Source organism: Gouania willdenowi, chromosome 5 (genome assembly GCF_900634775.1).
Source record: "Gouania willdenowi chromosome 5, fGouWil2.1, whole genome shotgun sequence".
Lineage (NCBI taxonomy): Eukaryota > Metazoa > Chordata > Actinopteri > Blenniiformes > Gobiesocidae > Gouania > Gouania willdenowi.
In genome coordinates, this window is record NC_041048.1 from 36,484,705 (window position 1) to 36,502,358 (window position 17,654).

Here is a 17,654-nt window from a genome sequence, read left to right on the forward strand (position 1 = left end):
AATGTCACCTTTCTCACCAACTACCTGCTTCTTCTATACAGCCCCGAGCAACCTCAGCATGCAGAACCAGCTTAACGGACAGAGCTGTTGTTAGCAGGAGAAGTGCGCAAATATGGCGAGCAACTGTGATGAAAGCTGCGTGAAAGGATATCAGTCCATGGTCGAAAGGATGCGCCCTAACAGCTCATCATTTAGTCACAAGGAAATAAGAAGGAACAATCTGGTGGCCATGCAGTTAGTGCCATGACACCCACCCATAGTAGTACGTACGTTTACAAGCTGCATTGACACTTTCTGTGAAGAAATTCTATCGGGACCACGTCTAGTTTCAGACGTAACTTTGGCTTGATTCTCATTAGCTTAGCTCACAGATGCCTCTCATAGCAGCTCGGCTAGAAGTGGTCCACACAAACCACCACACTTTGTCCGAACGGAAACGTATCCCGTACCCATATTATGGAGCCAAAGTCTGGATAACTCTGACTTAGTTTTGTTTTTTGGCTTAGAAACGCAAAAGAAGTGTTTCTGTGGGTTTTTTCTCTTGTTATAGCAACCATTAGCTTTACACTCCACCATTGTTCAGAAATTTAAACCAACGAAACACTGTTGCCTAGCAACAGCTAACAGGAATCAACGAAAGTGCGTTATATCCTGACCAAAATGGTTACTCTCCATAGATTATGCCAGAAGATATAAAAATTGTTCTGAAAAGTCCTTTTAATCCGTGTTTTTTTTGGGGTTTTTTTATATAAAAGGTGGACGTATTTTGTTCTATACATTTTCACTACAGGTACCCTTTAAAGGTAGTTCAAACTGCTGAGACATTAGGATGCAGCTGGCACAGAGGCAGAACAAAAACTGTTTTACAAGATGGTCCAGTGTGGCAAAAAAAACACACACAAAGGAAAGCTTCAGACAAGGAGGAATAGTGGGCAGAGATAATAGAGAGATGTATGATGACTGTTGGGAACGCTGTGCTCTTTTACGCTGTGCAGTAATTGATCTCGCCCTGCGAGGAGGAAGAAAACATGTTTTCAGAAGGTTGAGCTGCCATTATCGCAGCAATTACTGTAGTATATCTGAAGCCGGGATGTGGAGAGGGACAATCAGCAGCAGCTCGTCTAAGCACAAAAACCAAACTTTGTGTTAAAAGAAGGAAAATAAAGCTGCTGAGAAATAGAAATACAGTATTGCTTAGTTAATATTTAGACAAAAAGAAAGGAAAAAAGCATTCAGGCAACACATCATCCTTGTTATAATATTTATGGGCCTTTTTTAACAGTTAACATAAGAGATGTCACAGATTGAATATATTAGAGTGAAGAAATATAACTTTAAAGGCTAAACTCTGATGTTTCTGTAAGCAAAAATCAGACACATTCAGTCACATTTTGCTAGCTGATATCATTCCACTCATGAGAGTAAGAAAGGCTCATAAGTCTGAGCCGGCTTTTATCAATACCTACTTAGATTAAGTGGGGTACGATATATGTAGTATCTACTTTATTTCCACAAAATGCCCACCTTCACTCTGATGTGGCACCCACAGCAAAACATGGAAGATATCTAGAAAAACAAACATCCCAGAATGGTTTTCATCTAGTGCAAATATCTTACATGAATTTTTAATATGTTGTTATGATGCTACTGCAGTTCTCAATTAGAAAAGCAAAGTGTCTCCTCGCTAAGCAGTCGTCATGGTAGTGACGTGACCCACTAGAGCAAGTGGATGCTAATTTGCTATTTGCTAGTTATGAGCTGCTATCCGTCTCCTTCCTCCCAAGCCGTCACGGCAGTCGAGCGCTGCTTTCATCAGAGCTCTCATTTTCCATCACATCATTCCTTCTCCGCTTTGCGTAAATATATACTTTAAAATGCTTTCTCAAAGGTTAAAATCCTTTTTTTTTTCCTTCTTGGAAAATAATAGTTCTTGTTTCCATAATGTTTGTGTGGCTCCTCATGGTTTGTGTTGAGTTCATTGTTTTTTTATGGATATCCAGGCATTAGCCTTTCCTTGATCTTTTTTCTCCATCGTAAATGTGTGAGTCATTCATCCGTTCCACATGGACGGTTTCAGGTTCACTGGTGACTCAGTGGCCCTCTTGCTATCGTGTGACCTAAAAAAAGAAATAGAAAGAAAATGGAGATAAAAGCTGAGAATTAGTGTCACATAAAAACAGGCAGACTTGTCTTAAACTCAGTAACCAGGGCTTCCATTAACCCTCCTATTATCCTTGGGGTCAATTTGACCCCATTCATTGTTTATCAGTCAAAAAATAATAGTTGACTTATTTTTAATTTGACGAGTACAATTGATTAAGCATAAAATTATCATGATGATATTTTTTCAATGTGCTGAACAAATATTGATGTTTCTCAGTCAAATGGACTCCCAGCTGTTTTAGCTAAGTAAAACTTGGGGTGAGTGAAACTTTATAGTGAAAAACCCCAAATATGTTACAAAAAAGCAGATAAAAAATAAGTAAATAAATATGTTTATGGGGGGGGGGGTCACCAACATCAATCAATATGTTTAGGCTTTGTTTATTCAGACAAGGTTTTTTAGGAAATATTTATCTCCCGAGATGTTTCCAGCACTAGAACTATTACATGGAAGTCAAGTGAAAAGAGCCATCAAAGGCGATCAGCAGAACTCCTCTGACGAAGACTGGCAGTTGGCAATCAAAACATGTTGGGAGATAAACATTTCCTGAAAAACCTTGTCTGAATAAACAAAACCTCAACTTAAAGCAGAACTAAGTCATTTTTTCACCTTAATAAATCCTTCTCATAGTCCCTGTGAGGGTAATACAAGTGTTTATTGGGTGATTGGGGGGTCTTTCATCTCCCCCTGCTGTCTCTGGCCAGAAAACCGCACTTGCAACTTTCCCTGCCTCCGACCCGGTGGCAAGACGTACTGCTTTATGGCAGTATAAACTACTGCTAGATTATGACCAGCCCCGTGGCTGCACACGGTTGTCTACAAATTCACTTTTCTCAAACTTATATCATGGCGGAGCCAGTAAAACAAAGGCAGAGAAGATCTTTGTCCGAGGAACGGAGCAACTTCATGCAGTGACAGCTCAGCAGCAACAAACACATACATTGTCGTCACGGCAACAGACACCCACACACACTCGCAACCCAGCGCTCCATCAGGCAGCACACACACAAATATCCGTCCATTTAGCTACCCATCTATATGTGTGAAAGCACCCTTAGTGTTACTGTTGTATTAAGATTTTTCAGTGATTGGTTGCTACAATCTTGGGAGAGCAAAGGTGTGCATGTAGCTGTGGGGTGGGGCAGGCGGTGGAGGAGTGCGGAGTGTTTACGACAGTGACATAACCAAAAGGGACCTTTAGTTAGTTCTGCTTTAACATACTGTTAAAAATCAGACAAAATTAATCTATCATTTAATATGGTTCATTCTGTGAGAGTCCTGAATGTGCACCCCAAATTAGAAAAGATTTGGGTGAAATATTTTCATGATACACTAACTCTAAAACTGAAAGTTTGACCTGATGGTGGCGCTGCATGAAAGGTCATATCATCACCACAACCAATGCGGTTCATATTCTTGTGGTCATTAATGTTGTCAGTAAATTTGAGAAGATTTGGATGAAATCTATTCAAAATAAATTAATTGTAATTTAAACGTTTGTCCTGATGGTGGTGCTAGAGAACAGGTCAATGTTTCATTATCAAGAGGTTATTTATGTATTCAACAAATAAACAAAGTGCCCGACCCAAAAACTTGGTCAAGAATTTTATGAAAATATCCCTGGGGTCAGTTTGACCCTAAGGGTAAAATATGTTAATAAGGAGGCATAAGGGAATGAATGACAATATTCTCATGAGAACTTCCCCACACCATGACCCAAGCAACCCAAATATAGAACAAGAAGGAGATTAAAATAAGTAAATAAACCTGTTTATGTGAGGAAAAGGGGGGTCACTAACATCAATCAGTATGGTTCATTCTGTAAGAGTCATGAATGTGCACCCCAAATTCTAAAATAGTTTTAAGATACACTAACTCTAAAACTGAAAGTTTGGCCTGATGGTGGCGCTAGAGAACAGGTCACAGTTTCATTATCGAGGGCTTATTTATGTATTCAACAAATAAACAAAGTGCCGGACGCAAAAACTTCGTCAACAATTTTATGGAAATCATTTTCTGGAGGCAAATATTGACCCCAATGGTAAAATGTGTTCGTAATGTTTAAGGATAATAGGAGGGTTAAATGATTAAATTATTCTGTGTTCACAGGCTCTGTTTTCTTTAGTGGAGCTAGCGTACTGATTACATGAACCAACAACTGCCAATGTTGTATTTCACATATCTTGGAGTCGTAAATGCTTTGTTTACGTTTGGCACGAAGTTGAAGGTGAATAACTGGAAGTCTAATGGCTTTGTTTTTCATCAGCGCAAGCCACTGTATCGCCCTGTTTCAATGAGGAAAAAAAAAATGCAACACATATCGAATCCTGAAGTTAGACACACAAAATGAGAAGTCTGAAAATATGGATTGGTTTATTTCTTCTTGTTAAACAAAGCGCTGACACCCTGGTCAGGCAATCTATGTATCTCTTCTCTCTGGCGTGCCTACGCTGTGTGGGAGTGAAAGAAAAGATGGACGGACACAGAGCTGCGCAGTGAATAGGAGGCTGAGGTGGCGGAAGGAGGTCATGGGTAGAAAGACGGATTCCGTGTAAAGAAGGATGATGGAGAAAGTGAGAGCGGTTGCAAAGCAGTTGCCAGGGAATCAATGTCTCAATACAACCATCTTCAATGCCATCTGCCCTCAAGTCTCCAAGTAACTGCTCCCAAAGCCCCAAGCACTTTGCAAGAGCACAATTAAAGTCCAGTGAGCCGGTCAGCGAGAAGGACAAAACAAGAAGAAGAAGAGGTAGCACCACGCAGAAGGATTAGGATAATTGCAGCTATCTGTTGGTGTCATTAATTCCAGTGTCTGAGATGCTACCCAGCAGTGTTTCTCAGTCTACGCCACTCACCAATTTAATTATGACTCTTAATTGCGGAGTCTCTGTGGAAGGCCCCGGCCATAATGCATCCTAATGAACACGACAGATGTTGTGCTGCTACGCGGTCTCTTGAGCAATTTATTCCTGTGTCGCTTGTGTTTCTTCCTTATCCAACTGTTTCTCTCTTTTTTTTTCAAAATGTATTTCACCTGTAAATAAACGGCACCTGCTCCATCTCACGATGCACACACCCCCAATAGTTGGGCCTGGACATTGTGTCCACGAAGCACCTTCATTTAAAACTGTTTTTCTCATCTGGCCTGTGTTTGTTTGACTCAGGTCACATGTTGTTTCTGTAGAGCAGTGGTTCTCTGGTAATAGTAAGTAGTTTTCTCTTTTATTGTGTGTGTGTTTTTGGTGTCGTTTGGTTGTTTCTTTTGTTGTTCTGCATGTTTCTCTGTTATTTGTATGTATTTTGTAGTGATCTTGTGTATTTTTCTCTCATTGTGTTTTTCTTGTCATTTTTGTGTGTTCTTGGTATTATTCAAATTATTCTCTCTCAGTGTGTGTGTTTTTGGTGTCGTTATATTATATTATATATATATTTTTGTCTATTTTGTTGTGTACTGATCTCATTTAGTGTATCTTTGTAGTCGTTTTGTGTGTTGCTGGTAATAGCAAGTTTTTTTTCTCTTATTTTGTGTGTTAATGTTATTATTTAAATGATTCTGTCTCAGTGTGTGTGTGTTTTTGGTGTCGTTTGGTTATGTCATTTTATACGTTTCACTGTTATTTTTGTGTATTTTGTAGTGATCCTGTGTATTTTTCTCTCAATAAGTGTGTCTTTGTTGTTGTTTTGTGTAAGTATTTTTCTCTATGTGTGTTTTTGTGGGTTTTGTTGTTTGTTTTTTTTAATTATTCAGTGTATTTTTCTCTTATTTTGTGTGTTTTTGTGGTCGTTTTGTGAGTTGCTGGTAATATTCAGTGTGATTATCATATTTAACTAAAAAATAAACATTTATAAAACCCAACATTTTTAATGCTTTCATTTGTTAATTTTCCTCTCGCTCTCTGTAAAGCACCCCCTGTAGTGTCATCGTGTACTCCTATGGGTACACGTACCCCCATATGAGAAACACTGCTCTAGAGTACAGTGTTAACACGGGTCCTGTGTTTCCTCGTGCGGGTTTGGTTTTGTTTTAATGTTGGCATTATCTGAGTAACATGTGTGTCACCTAAAATTCTCATCTCTGGGTTGGTTTGGAACTACTTAAAATTGAGTTTCATCATTCCAACACATACGTATACCACAATACTGAGAGCTGTTAGATACCGTGAATAATACAAATAGACAAAATTACTAGAAAACAAAAAAAAATACAGAATAATACACAAAAGGACAACAAATTCACAAACCAAAAATACACAAAAGGACAAAAAAAATTCCAGAAAATTACACAAAAAGACAACAAATACAGTATACACAAAAGGACCACAAAATTGCAGTAAAATACCCCCCCAAAAAAAGAAAAATACACACTTTGTAATTAAAGCTGCTGGTGACGGTCATTTTTTAGCAGAGAAAGACATAGTGTAGGCCCCATAGATCAATAAATTGACAATATTTTACTCCCCAACAAATGTAGATGGTTGAAAAGTTGACGATTAAAAGTGAGTTTTGATCTCCACTGTAAACACACTCTTCTGGACTGATGGTGGATGTTTATTTTAGAGCTCACAGAGAAAGACCCCAATATGGCTGAAATTGAATGTCTGGCAGAGTGAGGTGACATCACAGGGAACAATGGGAACCAACGAGAACAAAAACGGAATCAACAGAATCACTGTCCTTCTTGTCTGGCAAAGAAACACAAGAAATCACAGCAAGAATGAAGGAAAAACACTTTGATGCATCCGTCTACAGGACTCCACATCCCACAATGCAACATGTGAAATGTTTCTAATTATTAAAACAAACAAAAAAATGATTTGATTAAGAGTAAATTATATTTGATTTATAGATCCATGAGGCCTACACTATGGCTTTTATTTTGTGTTTTTTTACATCGCAGCAACAATCAGCATCCCCTGCAAGACTTTTAATGCCATAATCTACATTGTCTAAATACTTTTGATCCTTATATATTCTTTTTAAGCTATCCTACCTGTTTACAACTGCCAGAAAGTGTGTTAAAGCGTATCTCCCATATCAAAGGACATGTATCGAGTGTTGTATGATATATCATGTAGAACATCGTAATAACGCTGCGTATTTTGAGCAACTTTCTTCACTCCTTCAAGTTACAGGAAGGTGCTGAACATTTCAAGCTGCATTTTGGACCTGCCAAAATAAATCCAAAATATCCAAAACAACGTCACTCCACCTTCGGAGTTGCTTTTGCTGTTGTAATCATAATAGAAATGTGGTTGAGTGCAGAAAATTAACTTTAAAATTGTAATTCTATGGACATTTCTATGGAATTTCACGGAAATTCTACAAAAAAACTGCCATTTACAATTGAATTGATCGCAAACTGTGGAACCATGTTACAGTTCTATGGCTTACACATACATAGTTAACTATTATTAAAATATGCATAAATTTTCCCACTATCTGTCATTTCTCTTGAAGATCATTTTCAGCCAAAAATATGAATACCAACATTTTCATGGATAAAGAAGCCTTACAAGGAAACCCAAGATATGAGAAACAAATTTGATGGTAGATAATATTTTAGTTTATTTTACAGCTGATTTAAGACATGGGTCAAAACTGACCCGTTTTTCTAAGAGATGCTAACAGAAAGCTAACACAAGAAGAAGGTTAACATTTTTATTAATTGTAATTGAACTTTAGTTATAAAGAATGTAATTATAATTGACTTCAAGGGGGAAATGAATCATTTTAATTGTAAATGGGAAAAATAGCAGCCACTGTAATCATACTTGAGTTGTAATTAAACATGGATAATTGAAGACGTAATTGAAAAATGTAATTGACCCCAATGCTGGCAGGTGGGGTTGGAGGGGATTGTCAGGGGGTTCAGTAGATCGGCACAACATCAGCAGCTTCAAATCCAAAGTTCACACAAAATGTAAGCAAATGAAGTGATTGTCTCACCTTGGTGGTTTTCACTTTGTTTCCAGTGCTGCAGGACCAACCAGTCAGGTCAGGCAGGACCTTGCACTCCTCTCCATCCATACACGGATGCATCTGGCACCACCACTTCTGTGCTACGATGGAGGCTGCAGCAGAAGAACAGAGGACGTGTGAACATATTCACAATCAAATTATTGGCAGAATACTGTTTGTCAAACTTCTCATAGAGGCTGTATTTATTATTTCTTTTATGTATGACTTAAAACAGTCTTAATAGACAGAAAGTCACGCACACGCACAGAGGGAGTCTTTATGGAATAATACTCCTATTTCTTTTTGTGAACCTTTCTCTTTCTGTCAATGTCAGTTTTTGTCTATAAGTGCACGACAAAAACTAACACCTTACTGTCTCACTGACACTTTTTCAAAGGAGAAAAATATTGTATTTACTGAGTGAAAGGAACAGCTTTGTTGAAATCATCTGTTTTTGTGCATGGTTAAAAAATAGGGTCTATTTTTATATTTTGTGCAGTTAAAGTTAAAACCCCAAAGCATCTGTTATATGAGTCTGTGTTGTTTTTTGTGAAAGTGGGCTAATCTCTACTGATGTTGGTTGATGAAAATGTTTATTTGACCCCATTTAGAATATTTGACGTCCCACATCACAGAAAAAGAGGCAGACTTCAGCAGCTTTTGCTTATAACCTAATAAATACTTTCATTGTGACAAATAATTGTTCTTTTACAGATTCAGATGATTGCTCTAGCTTTTATTTTTGTAATTACTTGTACACACACGCACACTCCAAAAGTGAAAGTCACAGTAAGCTCTGACAAGGTTTCTCCAGCGTCTCCTCTGAAGTCGCACGGCCAGCTTTCTTCCCTTTTAACTGTCTATTAACTGTTCAGAAGAGTGTAGGAAAAATTCAAGTCTTTGAGCTTTTTTTACTAAATAAAGTTCAAACAAATATCATTATGTGAAGACTCTATACTCTTCTTTTTAATTTGCCGGTTTAAATACTTTGTAGTTTGTTTTCTATTTCTTCTTGAATGCTTTTTTTCAGGCTTTCAGCAGAGCTAGATAATGAAATCATTAGGTTCAAGTGTGTTGAGGCACAGAAACATCTAAACTTAAGAAATGTCTTTAGATTTGGTTAAAGATATGTTTTATTTAGTTATTGTATTTTGGGCAACTAAAGCAGGGGTTCTCAACCTTAGAGTCAGGACCACATTTCGGGTCATGAAACACTCGGAGGGGGTCACCACGTGCCTTCAAGAAACAGAATATTTGAGCCCAATTTTGATAATTTTTTACCCTTTTTCTGCAACTACACCAAACTTGCCATAGTTTAACCCATTTTCAACACTTTTTCTTACCATATTTTAGCTCCTTTTAATGCATTTTTGCTCCATTATTTCCATTTCTGCCACTTCTCCATCAAATTTCAATGCCTTTTCTGCACATTTTTTCCACTTTCATAACATTTTCGGCACTTATAAACCCTTTCTGCCACTTTTCCCACCTAATGTCACATATGTTGACCCATTATTGTCACTTTTAATAATAATCTATCTATTAATGCAAGAACCTTCTGTCTGTCTCTGGAGTGCATATCTCCCTGAGGCACTGTCTGTTCGAGCTGAAACTTTTACAAAAGCTTGCACACACGTTGAGTGTGTGCATCCATTATTTTGGACCTATTTGGTGATTTCATTTTATTTTGAAATCACTGTGGAATCAACAGGGGTTACACCGGACGGAGGGTTAGACCTGAGAGGGGGGAGGGCCATCTGAGCAACCGCACTCTCACTGATGTACTAGCAAAGCTCTCAAGTCTCACGCATTGGGTGTGAGACACACGCATTTCAACCTGATGTAAGTCACGGAATGGGTGCTGCACGCAGCTGATGTGAGTACGTGTGTGTGAGGAAAGGTTTTAACAGCACCTTAACACCTACAGTAAACAGCACTAACCAAAATATTACACACACACACACACACACACACACACACACACACACACACAATAAGCACCCCTGCACTAACAAATGTTAAATGCTAAGTAAAGAGTTTTATTTGTACTATATTCATGTGTCTTTTATCAGATTCTACCTAAACCACCGCAGTGGTACAATCTCAATCCATTTATCATGCGCATGTCCCATAGAAGTAAACCAGGGAAATCGCACACACACTCTATTTTACTTTGCTTCTGCAAATACACCCCTTTATAACACTACAGAGTATGCACAGCTTTGTACATCCAACCTTCAAACACATACTCATTTGGCCATAATTGACTCTACTCTACTTAAGACCTCACTATAATAATAATAATTCATTTTATTTAAAAGTGCCTTTCAGGTCACCCAAGGACACTTTACAATAAAAACAGAATAATAAAAACAGTGCAATACATTAAAAACAGTATAATACAGAAAAAAGTAAAGTAATGGAGGTGAAATTAGAAATGAGAATTTACAGAGTGGGCAGATTGGAAGAGATGGGTTTTCTGTCTGGATTTGAAGAGGGGTAAGGTGTCAATGTTTCTGATGTCTGGGGGGAGGGAGTTCCAGAGTTTGGGAGCAGAGCGACTGAAAGCTCTGCTCCCCATGGTACTGAGACGGGCAGTGGGTAGTGGTACAGTGAGGTGGATGGAGGATGAAGACCTGAGGGAGCGAGAGGGAGTGACAATATGAAGGAGGTCAGACAGGTCCATTCTTCTTTATAGTTATCAAGTAAAGCAACACTAGGTACAGTAAATCCCGAATATGAAGAACTGTTATTGAAAGATTTAAATGCAAAAAGTGCAAAAAAAGCTATTTCAAGTAATGCATTGTCTAATTCTTATATACTTCTATCCCTATGTGTTCTGTTCATTAAGTTTCATTAGAACACATGACAATGTGCCAGAGTACAAAATCCATGTGCAAGCATATTGAATCAGATCTGTAGTTAATGTCTTAGCACAAGACACTCAAATCCTCTAAATCCTTTATCTACATAACATGACAGCTGATAAATACTAGGTTTGCTGTGTCCCCACTTATTAGCCACTTATCAAACTAGCTATTTCCTATCCTGAGAAGTGGCCTCAGAGAGAAAGTATTAAGTGCTTCTTCTTCCCTGACTTCATTTTGGTAGCTGGATAGACACTTAAGTTTTCGTCTCTGTTGACTATTTTTCTCCAAACGAGGAGGGAGAAAGGTATAATGTTGTCAAGAGAAATAGGCTTTTAACACAAAATACAAGGGGCATGGACAAATTCTCTCAGGCACAAAGATTGAAAAAAATACTGGGTGGATAAAGAGAAGCAAGGGAATGAAGACACGTGTAAATAACTGCTGTTCACCAGTGAACATCTTCGTAATGAGCAAATGAGCAGCATGGGGGTCTTAGGCGCAGGAAGTAAAGAGGTGCTTTGACAGCGAGCTGCTTAAAGAAAGAGACCACAGAGAAGAGGTGGAAAAAACACAACCAAAGCTTAAATAAGAGAGGGAAAGTGACCACAAAATAATCCTTGATAAAATCTTGGGTTTACACACAATGAACTCAGTGGTGGTGAGCAGTTCTTAAAACAAATAACTGTGTAATGTGGCCATTGTGGTTACAAACAGTACTTTGAATTGCCTCAGGGTTATACACAGCTAACAATCATGGCCTTTCAGTTTTATTATAAAGTTCACAGTCGTAAATGGCCTGTGATGTCATTGATAATATGTTCACTGAGCAGACTTTAACATGTCAGTTTTATGAAGATGAAGGTTTGTGTGCCACAGGTTATCCCCTTTGGGACTTTATGTGGAAGCTCGGGAAAGGTGCTCAACCCTTTATTAGGCTGGAGAATGTTATTTATCCGATTAATGGATGTCGAATACAAATGTGTGTGACAGATGTGAAGGGCGAGGTATTCTAGAGCATTCTAGCAATTCCAATGAAAGTTTCAGCATTTTGTGCGTTTCATAGACTAAATGACTAAACATCGCTATTTCCTGGTATGGCAGAGAAGCTGCACAGTCTCACTCCGCTGTAAGGCAGGAGGAGGCCACACCCTCTTCCAAAAGCACATTGCTGCTCTGCCTCTGTTCCCATAGCGTGTTTTTATGTGTTTGCGCATGTGCAGTCATTTCCCAAGCTGAAAACTATTTACTTTAAAAGGCAGCTCTCTATGCTGCCTTTGGACATAACGGTGATATGCTGAATGCTATACGTAGTTCACAGTGCATTAGTGAATTAATCCAGCGTAGCTGCTACAGCTGCTACGTTCTCTAGCTAGTGGGCGGGATAACACTACAGTCAGGATGACAGCGCTAGAGACAATAGAGAAACTTTTTTTTGAGGAAAAACGACAGCTTTTAAAAGATGGGAGACCAACACCAGAGCTACCAGACCTTCAGTAAAGGTAAGATCAGAAAATTGTTCATATTTTCCACAGTGAATGGTACAAAAGGAAGGATTGGCTTTGTGGATGCTCCTCAATGAGGTTGTTCCGAGTTGTTGTTGTTTTCTCCGTGTTTCCGTGTTTCTGTGTTTCTGTCGTGTCATGAGATATACTGTATCTTGTGGGGAGAGTATGGAGGCTATATTAAATAATTGTTTGTTTCTTTAATGGTATTTTACGATGTTGATTGTGTTAGATTAACACTTGCCAGCAGAATCGTGAAATTGTCATTGGTGGTCTCGATTTGCAACGTGCCGGCCCAACCCTAGTGGTCACGGCACATCACTGATTCCATAATTTATTTTACAACTCAAATTGCGTATTTGTTCTATGCTTTCATTTCAAAGTTCAATGACGCAATAAAGTGAATAATTTTCTGTAAAGAACTGGAAAAAGTGTGGTGTTCTAAAACTGTTGACCGGTAGTGTATATAGAAATAACAATCCAAGCTATACCCCCATTACACATCCTCCCATGACCTCCATAACCTGTTGGCTTTTGGCCAACCACCTGGAAGATGTTTGACTGCCAGCTTCATAGTAATGATGACCTCTGACCTCCACGGGAAAGAGAAACATGTTGTTACATCCACTGTATGCCTTTTCTTTTTCTTAGACAGACCTAATGACCAAAAGTTGCAATCTGAAAGCCTAATGAGTGCACGCAGCAATGCTTCCACTCAGCGTTTCTAAAACCCTTTTCAGCTGAGACTTTTCTGATGGAATATATTACTGGCAAACTGTGAAGAAAAAAAACACACTGAACTAATATATTCCTACATTTGTGCTATTAATAGAAATCTTACAGCTATTAAGTCATGTGAACACTATTTCCAAAGAAAGAATATTCAGCCTTCTCTTCAGTCAGATGTATGTAAAGCAGCTTCTGAAGGTATTTCTCTGACCTTAGATATGCTGTTGCTTTGACGAGGTTAGCTAGACTGTATCAGACAAGTTTCCACTGGATAATAAATAAATAGTAGCCTATATAGTATGAACCAGTTTGAGATATGCTGATTTTATCCCTATCTTATCACTGGATGCCATGTTTTAATGTGGGCTGGGAGTTTTAACGATGATGATGTGACGTTTGATTGTTTTGCTTTGAAATAAACCTTCACTTATCTCATGTATGGATAGGAAAATGAATAATTGTGATGATGATTCTTGCTTTTTGTATAAAAATAACTCAGAATGTTGGACTTAGCTTTCAAAGCCAACATTGCTCCACACCTTACTCTTACCTGGGTCTTTTAGTTAGAAAATCAGGTTTACTTTATCCTATTTGTTCTTAAGAAATAGCAAAATAAGCCATTTTTCACCATCTTCTATTACTATACTGATTTTTCCTGGTTTTTATCAAAACATAAATGCTACAATTACCGCATGATGGCATTTTTTTTAATACTCATTCAAAGTAGTAGTTCTCAACCTTTTCAGCCCACGACCCCCAAAATAAAGGTGCCGGAGACTGGGGATCCCCAGAGGGAAAAACGGGGCCCATTCATAAAGTCAGCAAAATGATGGTCCATTGTTCTATGAATCTGTGATAACCACAATTATATATTCATCTGAATAATATCCACTGTTATCTAGAAAGTGTATTATTATTTGGGCCATAGTACTGTATATAGTCATCTTTAAGATGTAAATCCTTGTTTTAATCAAAAATAAAAATGGGTTCATAGTGACCAAAAATGGTGGAAAAGGTGGTGAAAATGGATTTTTAAAACCACAGAAATTGGTTAAAAATGTTCAACAAATATTCTTTGTTTCTTTAAATCATCTGGCGACTCCCTCCCAGCGTCTCGTGAGCCCAAATGCGGTCCCGACCCCAAGGTTGAGAGCAACTGCTTTAGATAATGACAAGTAGCAGAGTAGCACTACTAGCTTGCGAACAATGAAATCTCGCTAACATTTTCAAATCATCATCTGTTCTGTACCATTGTCCCCAAAAACAATCAGTACATGTGAAAATGAACCACGTCAGTCATGTTGAAATAGAGAAAAAGACACGTTCCGCCTAAGAAAACGTTACGTTTTAACACATGAAGGGCTTTGTAGCACATATGAGCTAATTTCATCATTAATATTATTAATAGGCTACATTTATATTCATAAAAGGTGCTAATTTTTAAAAAAAGAAAAAGTTTATAGCCCAGACATATTTCATCACACTCCTCAGCTCATTACAATGGTTTCTTTTCTTAACGTGTCTTTTTGTTTCAGTTTTCTCGTTAACTTTCAGAGCGGCTTTAGCTGAGGGCACATGTCTGGGTGTCGCTGTGTTTCAGGGTGCAGGTGATTACGACACACAAGAGACTAAAATGATGTTATTCCCCAGGTTCTCCGCTCGTCTCTGGGGTTCTCTAAATAAGGTCTGTGGAGACTTCATGCTATGAGGCCGCCTGCAGCTCATCTTCACCTGTTTCTGATCACAGTACGTCAATCTAGCACACACCTGAATAATGTCAGCCAGCTTTACTCGGGTTTGTCTTTTCTGTTCCCATAGCCTTTCTGCAGCACCATTCATATCTGCTCTGGCTTCTACTCGACTGTGACTGTTCACACAGCCATTGTAATGTTTGTGACATCAAGTGGACAATGTTGAAACTGCAAGTCCCCTCATCTTCCATATCAGAGATATGACATCCAGGTGCCCATGTCTGAACTTTAGAGCTGCATGCTAAGCTACTGCTTTACATACACAACACACTGTGGATGCAGGTTCAGATCTACTCTAACTCATCAGTCAGTAACCCCCAAACTGGGAGAAAAGGTCCAACAGAATCCAGGAACAACATCTGATCCTGAGTCACTAAAAGCCCTATTGTGGGCCTGTGCTCAACCCCTGACATCTCCAAGAAAAGAACATTTTAATGCAAGTTCAGCTTGATATACTTTACTATAGCCTTACCTCAGATTTTTTGTCAGTTTTTTCTAATTTTTCATGGCTTAATGCATTTTCATCCCAGTTTAAGTAAGCTTGTCATATTTATTATAGTTTTAGGGTCTTGTGATAGTCTTATCTTGTCAACAAAAATCCAAAGTTTTTCCATTTTTATGCCTTACTATACCCTAACACCCTAAACTCATGATTTAGGGTGTTTGTCACTTTTTCCACTTTTTTCAAAATTTTCATGCCTTACTGTATTTTTCCCCACTTTAGATGTGGTCATTGTATTTGAGCTAGTTTACAGGGTCTTGTAATTTCATTATCTCAGAAAAGAAAATCTAAAGTTTTTCCATTTTTATGCCTTACAATAACCTTACCTCAGACTTGGGGTGTTTGTCAGTTTTTTTTTTCTCATTTTTCATGCCTTACTCTATTTTCATCCCAAATGAAGTGTGCTCATCATATTTGTGATAGTTTTTAGGGTCTTGTGATAGCCTTATCTCAGAATAAAAAATTCCACAACTTTTTCCATTTTCATGCCTTACTATAACCTTACCTCTGATTTGGGGTGTTTGTCCTGTTTTTCTCATTTTTCATGGCTTATTGCATTTTTATCCCAGTTTAAGTGTGCTCATCATATTTGTACTAGTTTTTAGGGTCTTGTGATAGCCTTATCTCAGAAAAAAAATCTATTTTTTTTCCCCCATTTTCATGCCTAACAATAGCCTTACCTCAGATTTTTCGTGTTTGTCACTTTTTTCTCATTTTCCACTTTTTTTTTTTCATTTTTCATGCCTCACAGTATTTTCAACCCAGTTTAAGTGTGCTCATCATATTTACACTTACAATTTTTAGTGTCTTGTGATAGCCTTATCTCGGAAAAAAATTGAAAAGTTTCTCCATTTTAATGCCTTTCCTCTGAATTGGGGTGTTTGGGACTTAAACCTCATTTTAAACCTTTTTCTCATTTTTCATGCCTTACTGTAATTTTCCCTATTTTAAGTGTGCTCATCATATTTCTTATAGTTTTTAGGGACTTGTGATAGCCTTATCTCAGAAAAACAAAAAAAAAAAAAAGTTTTTCCATTTTTATGCCTTACTATAGCCTTGCCTCAGATTTGGGATGTTTATAATTTTTTTCTCATTTTGAAACACCAAAAGTGGAAATGGAGCTCTTTGGTAGAGTGCATGCTTTGCATGTTTGAGGTCTCGGGTTCAATCCATGGCAAATTTAAAAGTGTTTCCCTTTTCCAAGTTCTTCCCTCAGATTTGGGGTAAAAAAAATTCAATTTTTAATTCATTTCATGCCTTATTATAGCCTTACCTCAAATTTTGGGCGTTTGTCAAATTTTTCTCATATTTCATGCCTTAATGTATTTTCATCCCAATTTAAGTGTGCTCATCATATTTGTGACAGTTTTTAGGGTCTTGTAATTGGCTTATCTCAAAAAAAATTTCAAAAGTTTTTCTATTTTTATGCCTTACAATAGCGTTACCTAAGATTTGGGGTTTTTATCATTTTTTCTCATTCTTTATGCCTTACTGTATTTTCACTCCATCTTAAGTGTGCTCATCATATTTGCACTAATTCCTAGGGTCTTGTGATAGCCTTATCTCAGAAAAAAAAATTAAATTTTTATTTCATTTCAAGCCTTATTATAGCCTTACCTCAAATTTTGGGTGTTTGTCATTTTTTTCTCATATTTCATGCCTTAATGTATTTTCATCCCAATTTAAGTGTGCTCATCATATTTGTGACAGTTTTTAGGGTCTTGTAATTGGCTTATCTCAGAAAAAAATTCAAAAGTTTTCCATTTTTATGCCTGACTATATCCTTACCTCAGATTTGGGATGTTTATTTTTTTTTTTTTTTCGCATTTTGTAACACCAAAAGTGGAGATGTAGCTCAATGGTAGCGTGCATGCTTTGCATGTTTGAGTGCCCAGGTTCAATCCTTGGTGTTTCTGCAATTAGATGTTCTTAGGCAAGTTCAGCTATACCTTTACTGTAACCTTACCTCTGATTTGGGGTTTTTATCCTATTGTCATGCCTTATCATTTTTTTTCATCCCTATTTATGTGTGCTCATCATATTTACACTAGCACTTGTGATAGCCTTTTTTTCAGAATTTTTTTTTAAAGGTTTTTCCATTTTTATGTCTTACTATAGCCTTCCCTCAGATGTGGGGTGTTTGTCACTTTTTTCTCATTTTTCATGCCTTAATGTATT

At 37.7% G+C, this 17,654-nt stretch overlaps 1 protein-coding gene across 2 annotated transcripts in view; it reads right to left on the bottom strand.

The window, feature by feature from the left end:
• Positions 1–1,273: 1,273 nt before the first annotated feature.
• Positions 1,274–17,654, bottom strand: part of LOC114463409 (protein FAM19A4-like) — a 97,043-nt gene continuing 80,662 nt past the window's right edge. For both annotated transcript variants that reach the window (XM_028446953.1, XM_028446954.1), the window contains 2 exons: positions 8,111–8,235; positions 1,274–2,117 (listed from right to left, as the gene is read on the bottom strand). In XM_028446953.1, the coding sequence (XP_028302754.1) occupies positions 2,106–2,117; positions 8,111–8,235 (137 nt within the window). In that variant the 3' untranslated portion in view covers positions 1,274–2,105. The remainder of the gene's footprint in view (positions 2,118–8,110; positions 8,236–17,654) is intronic.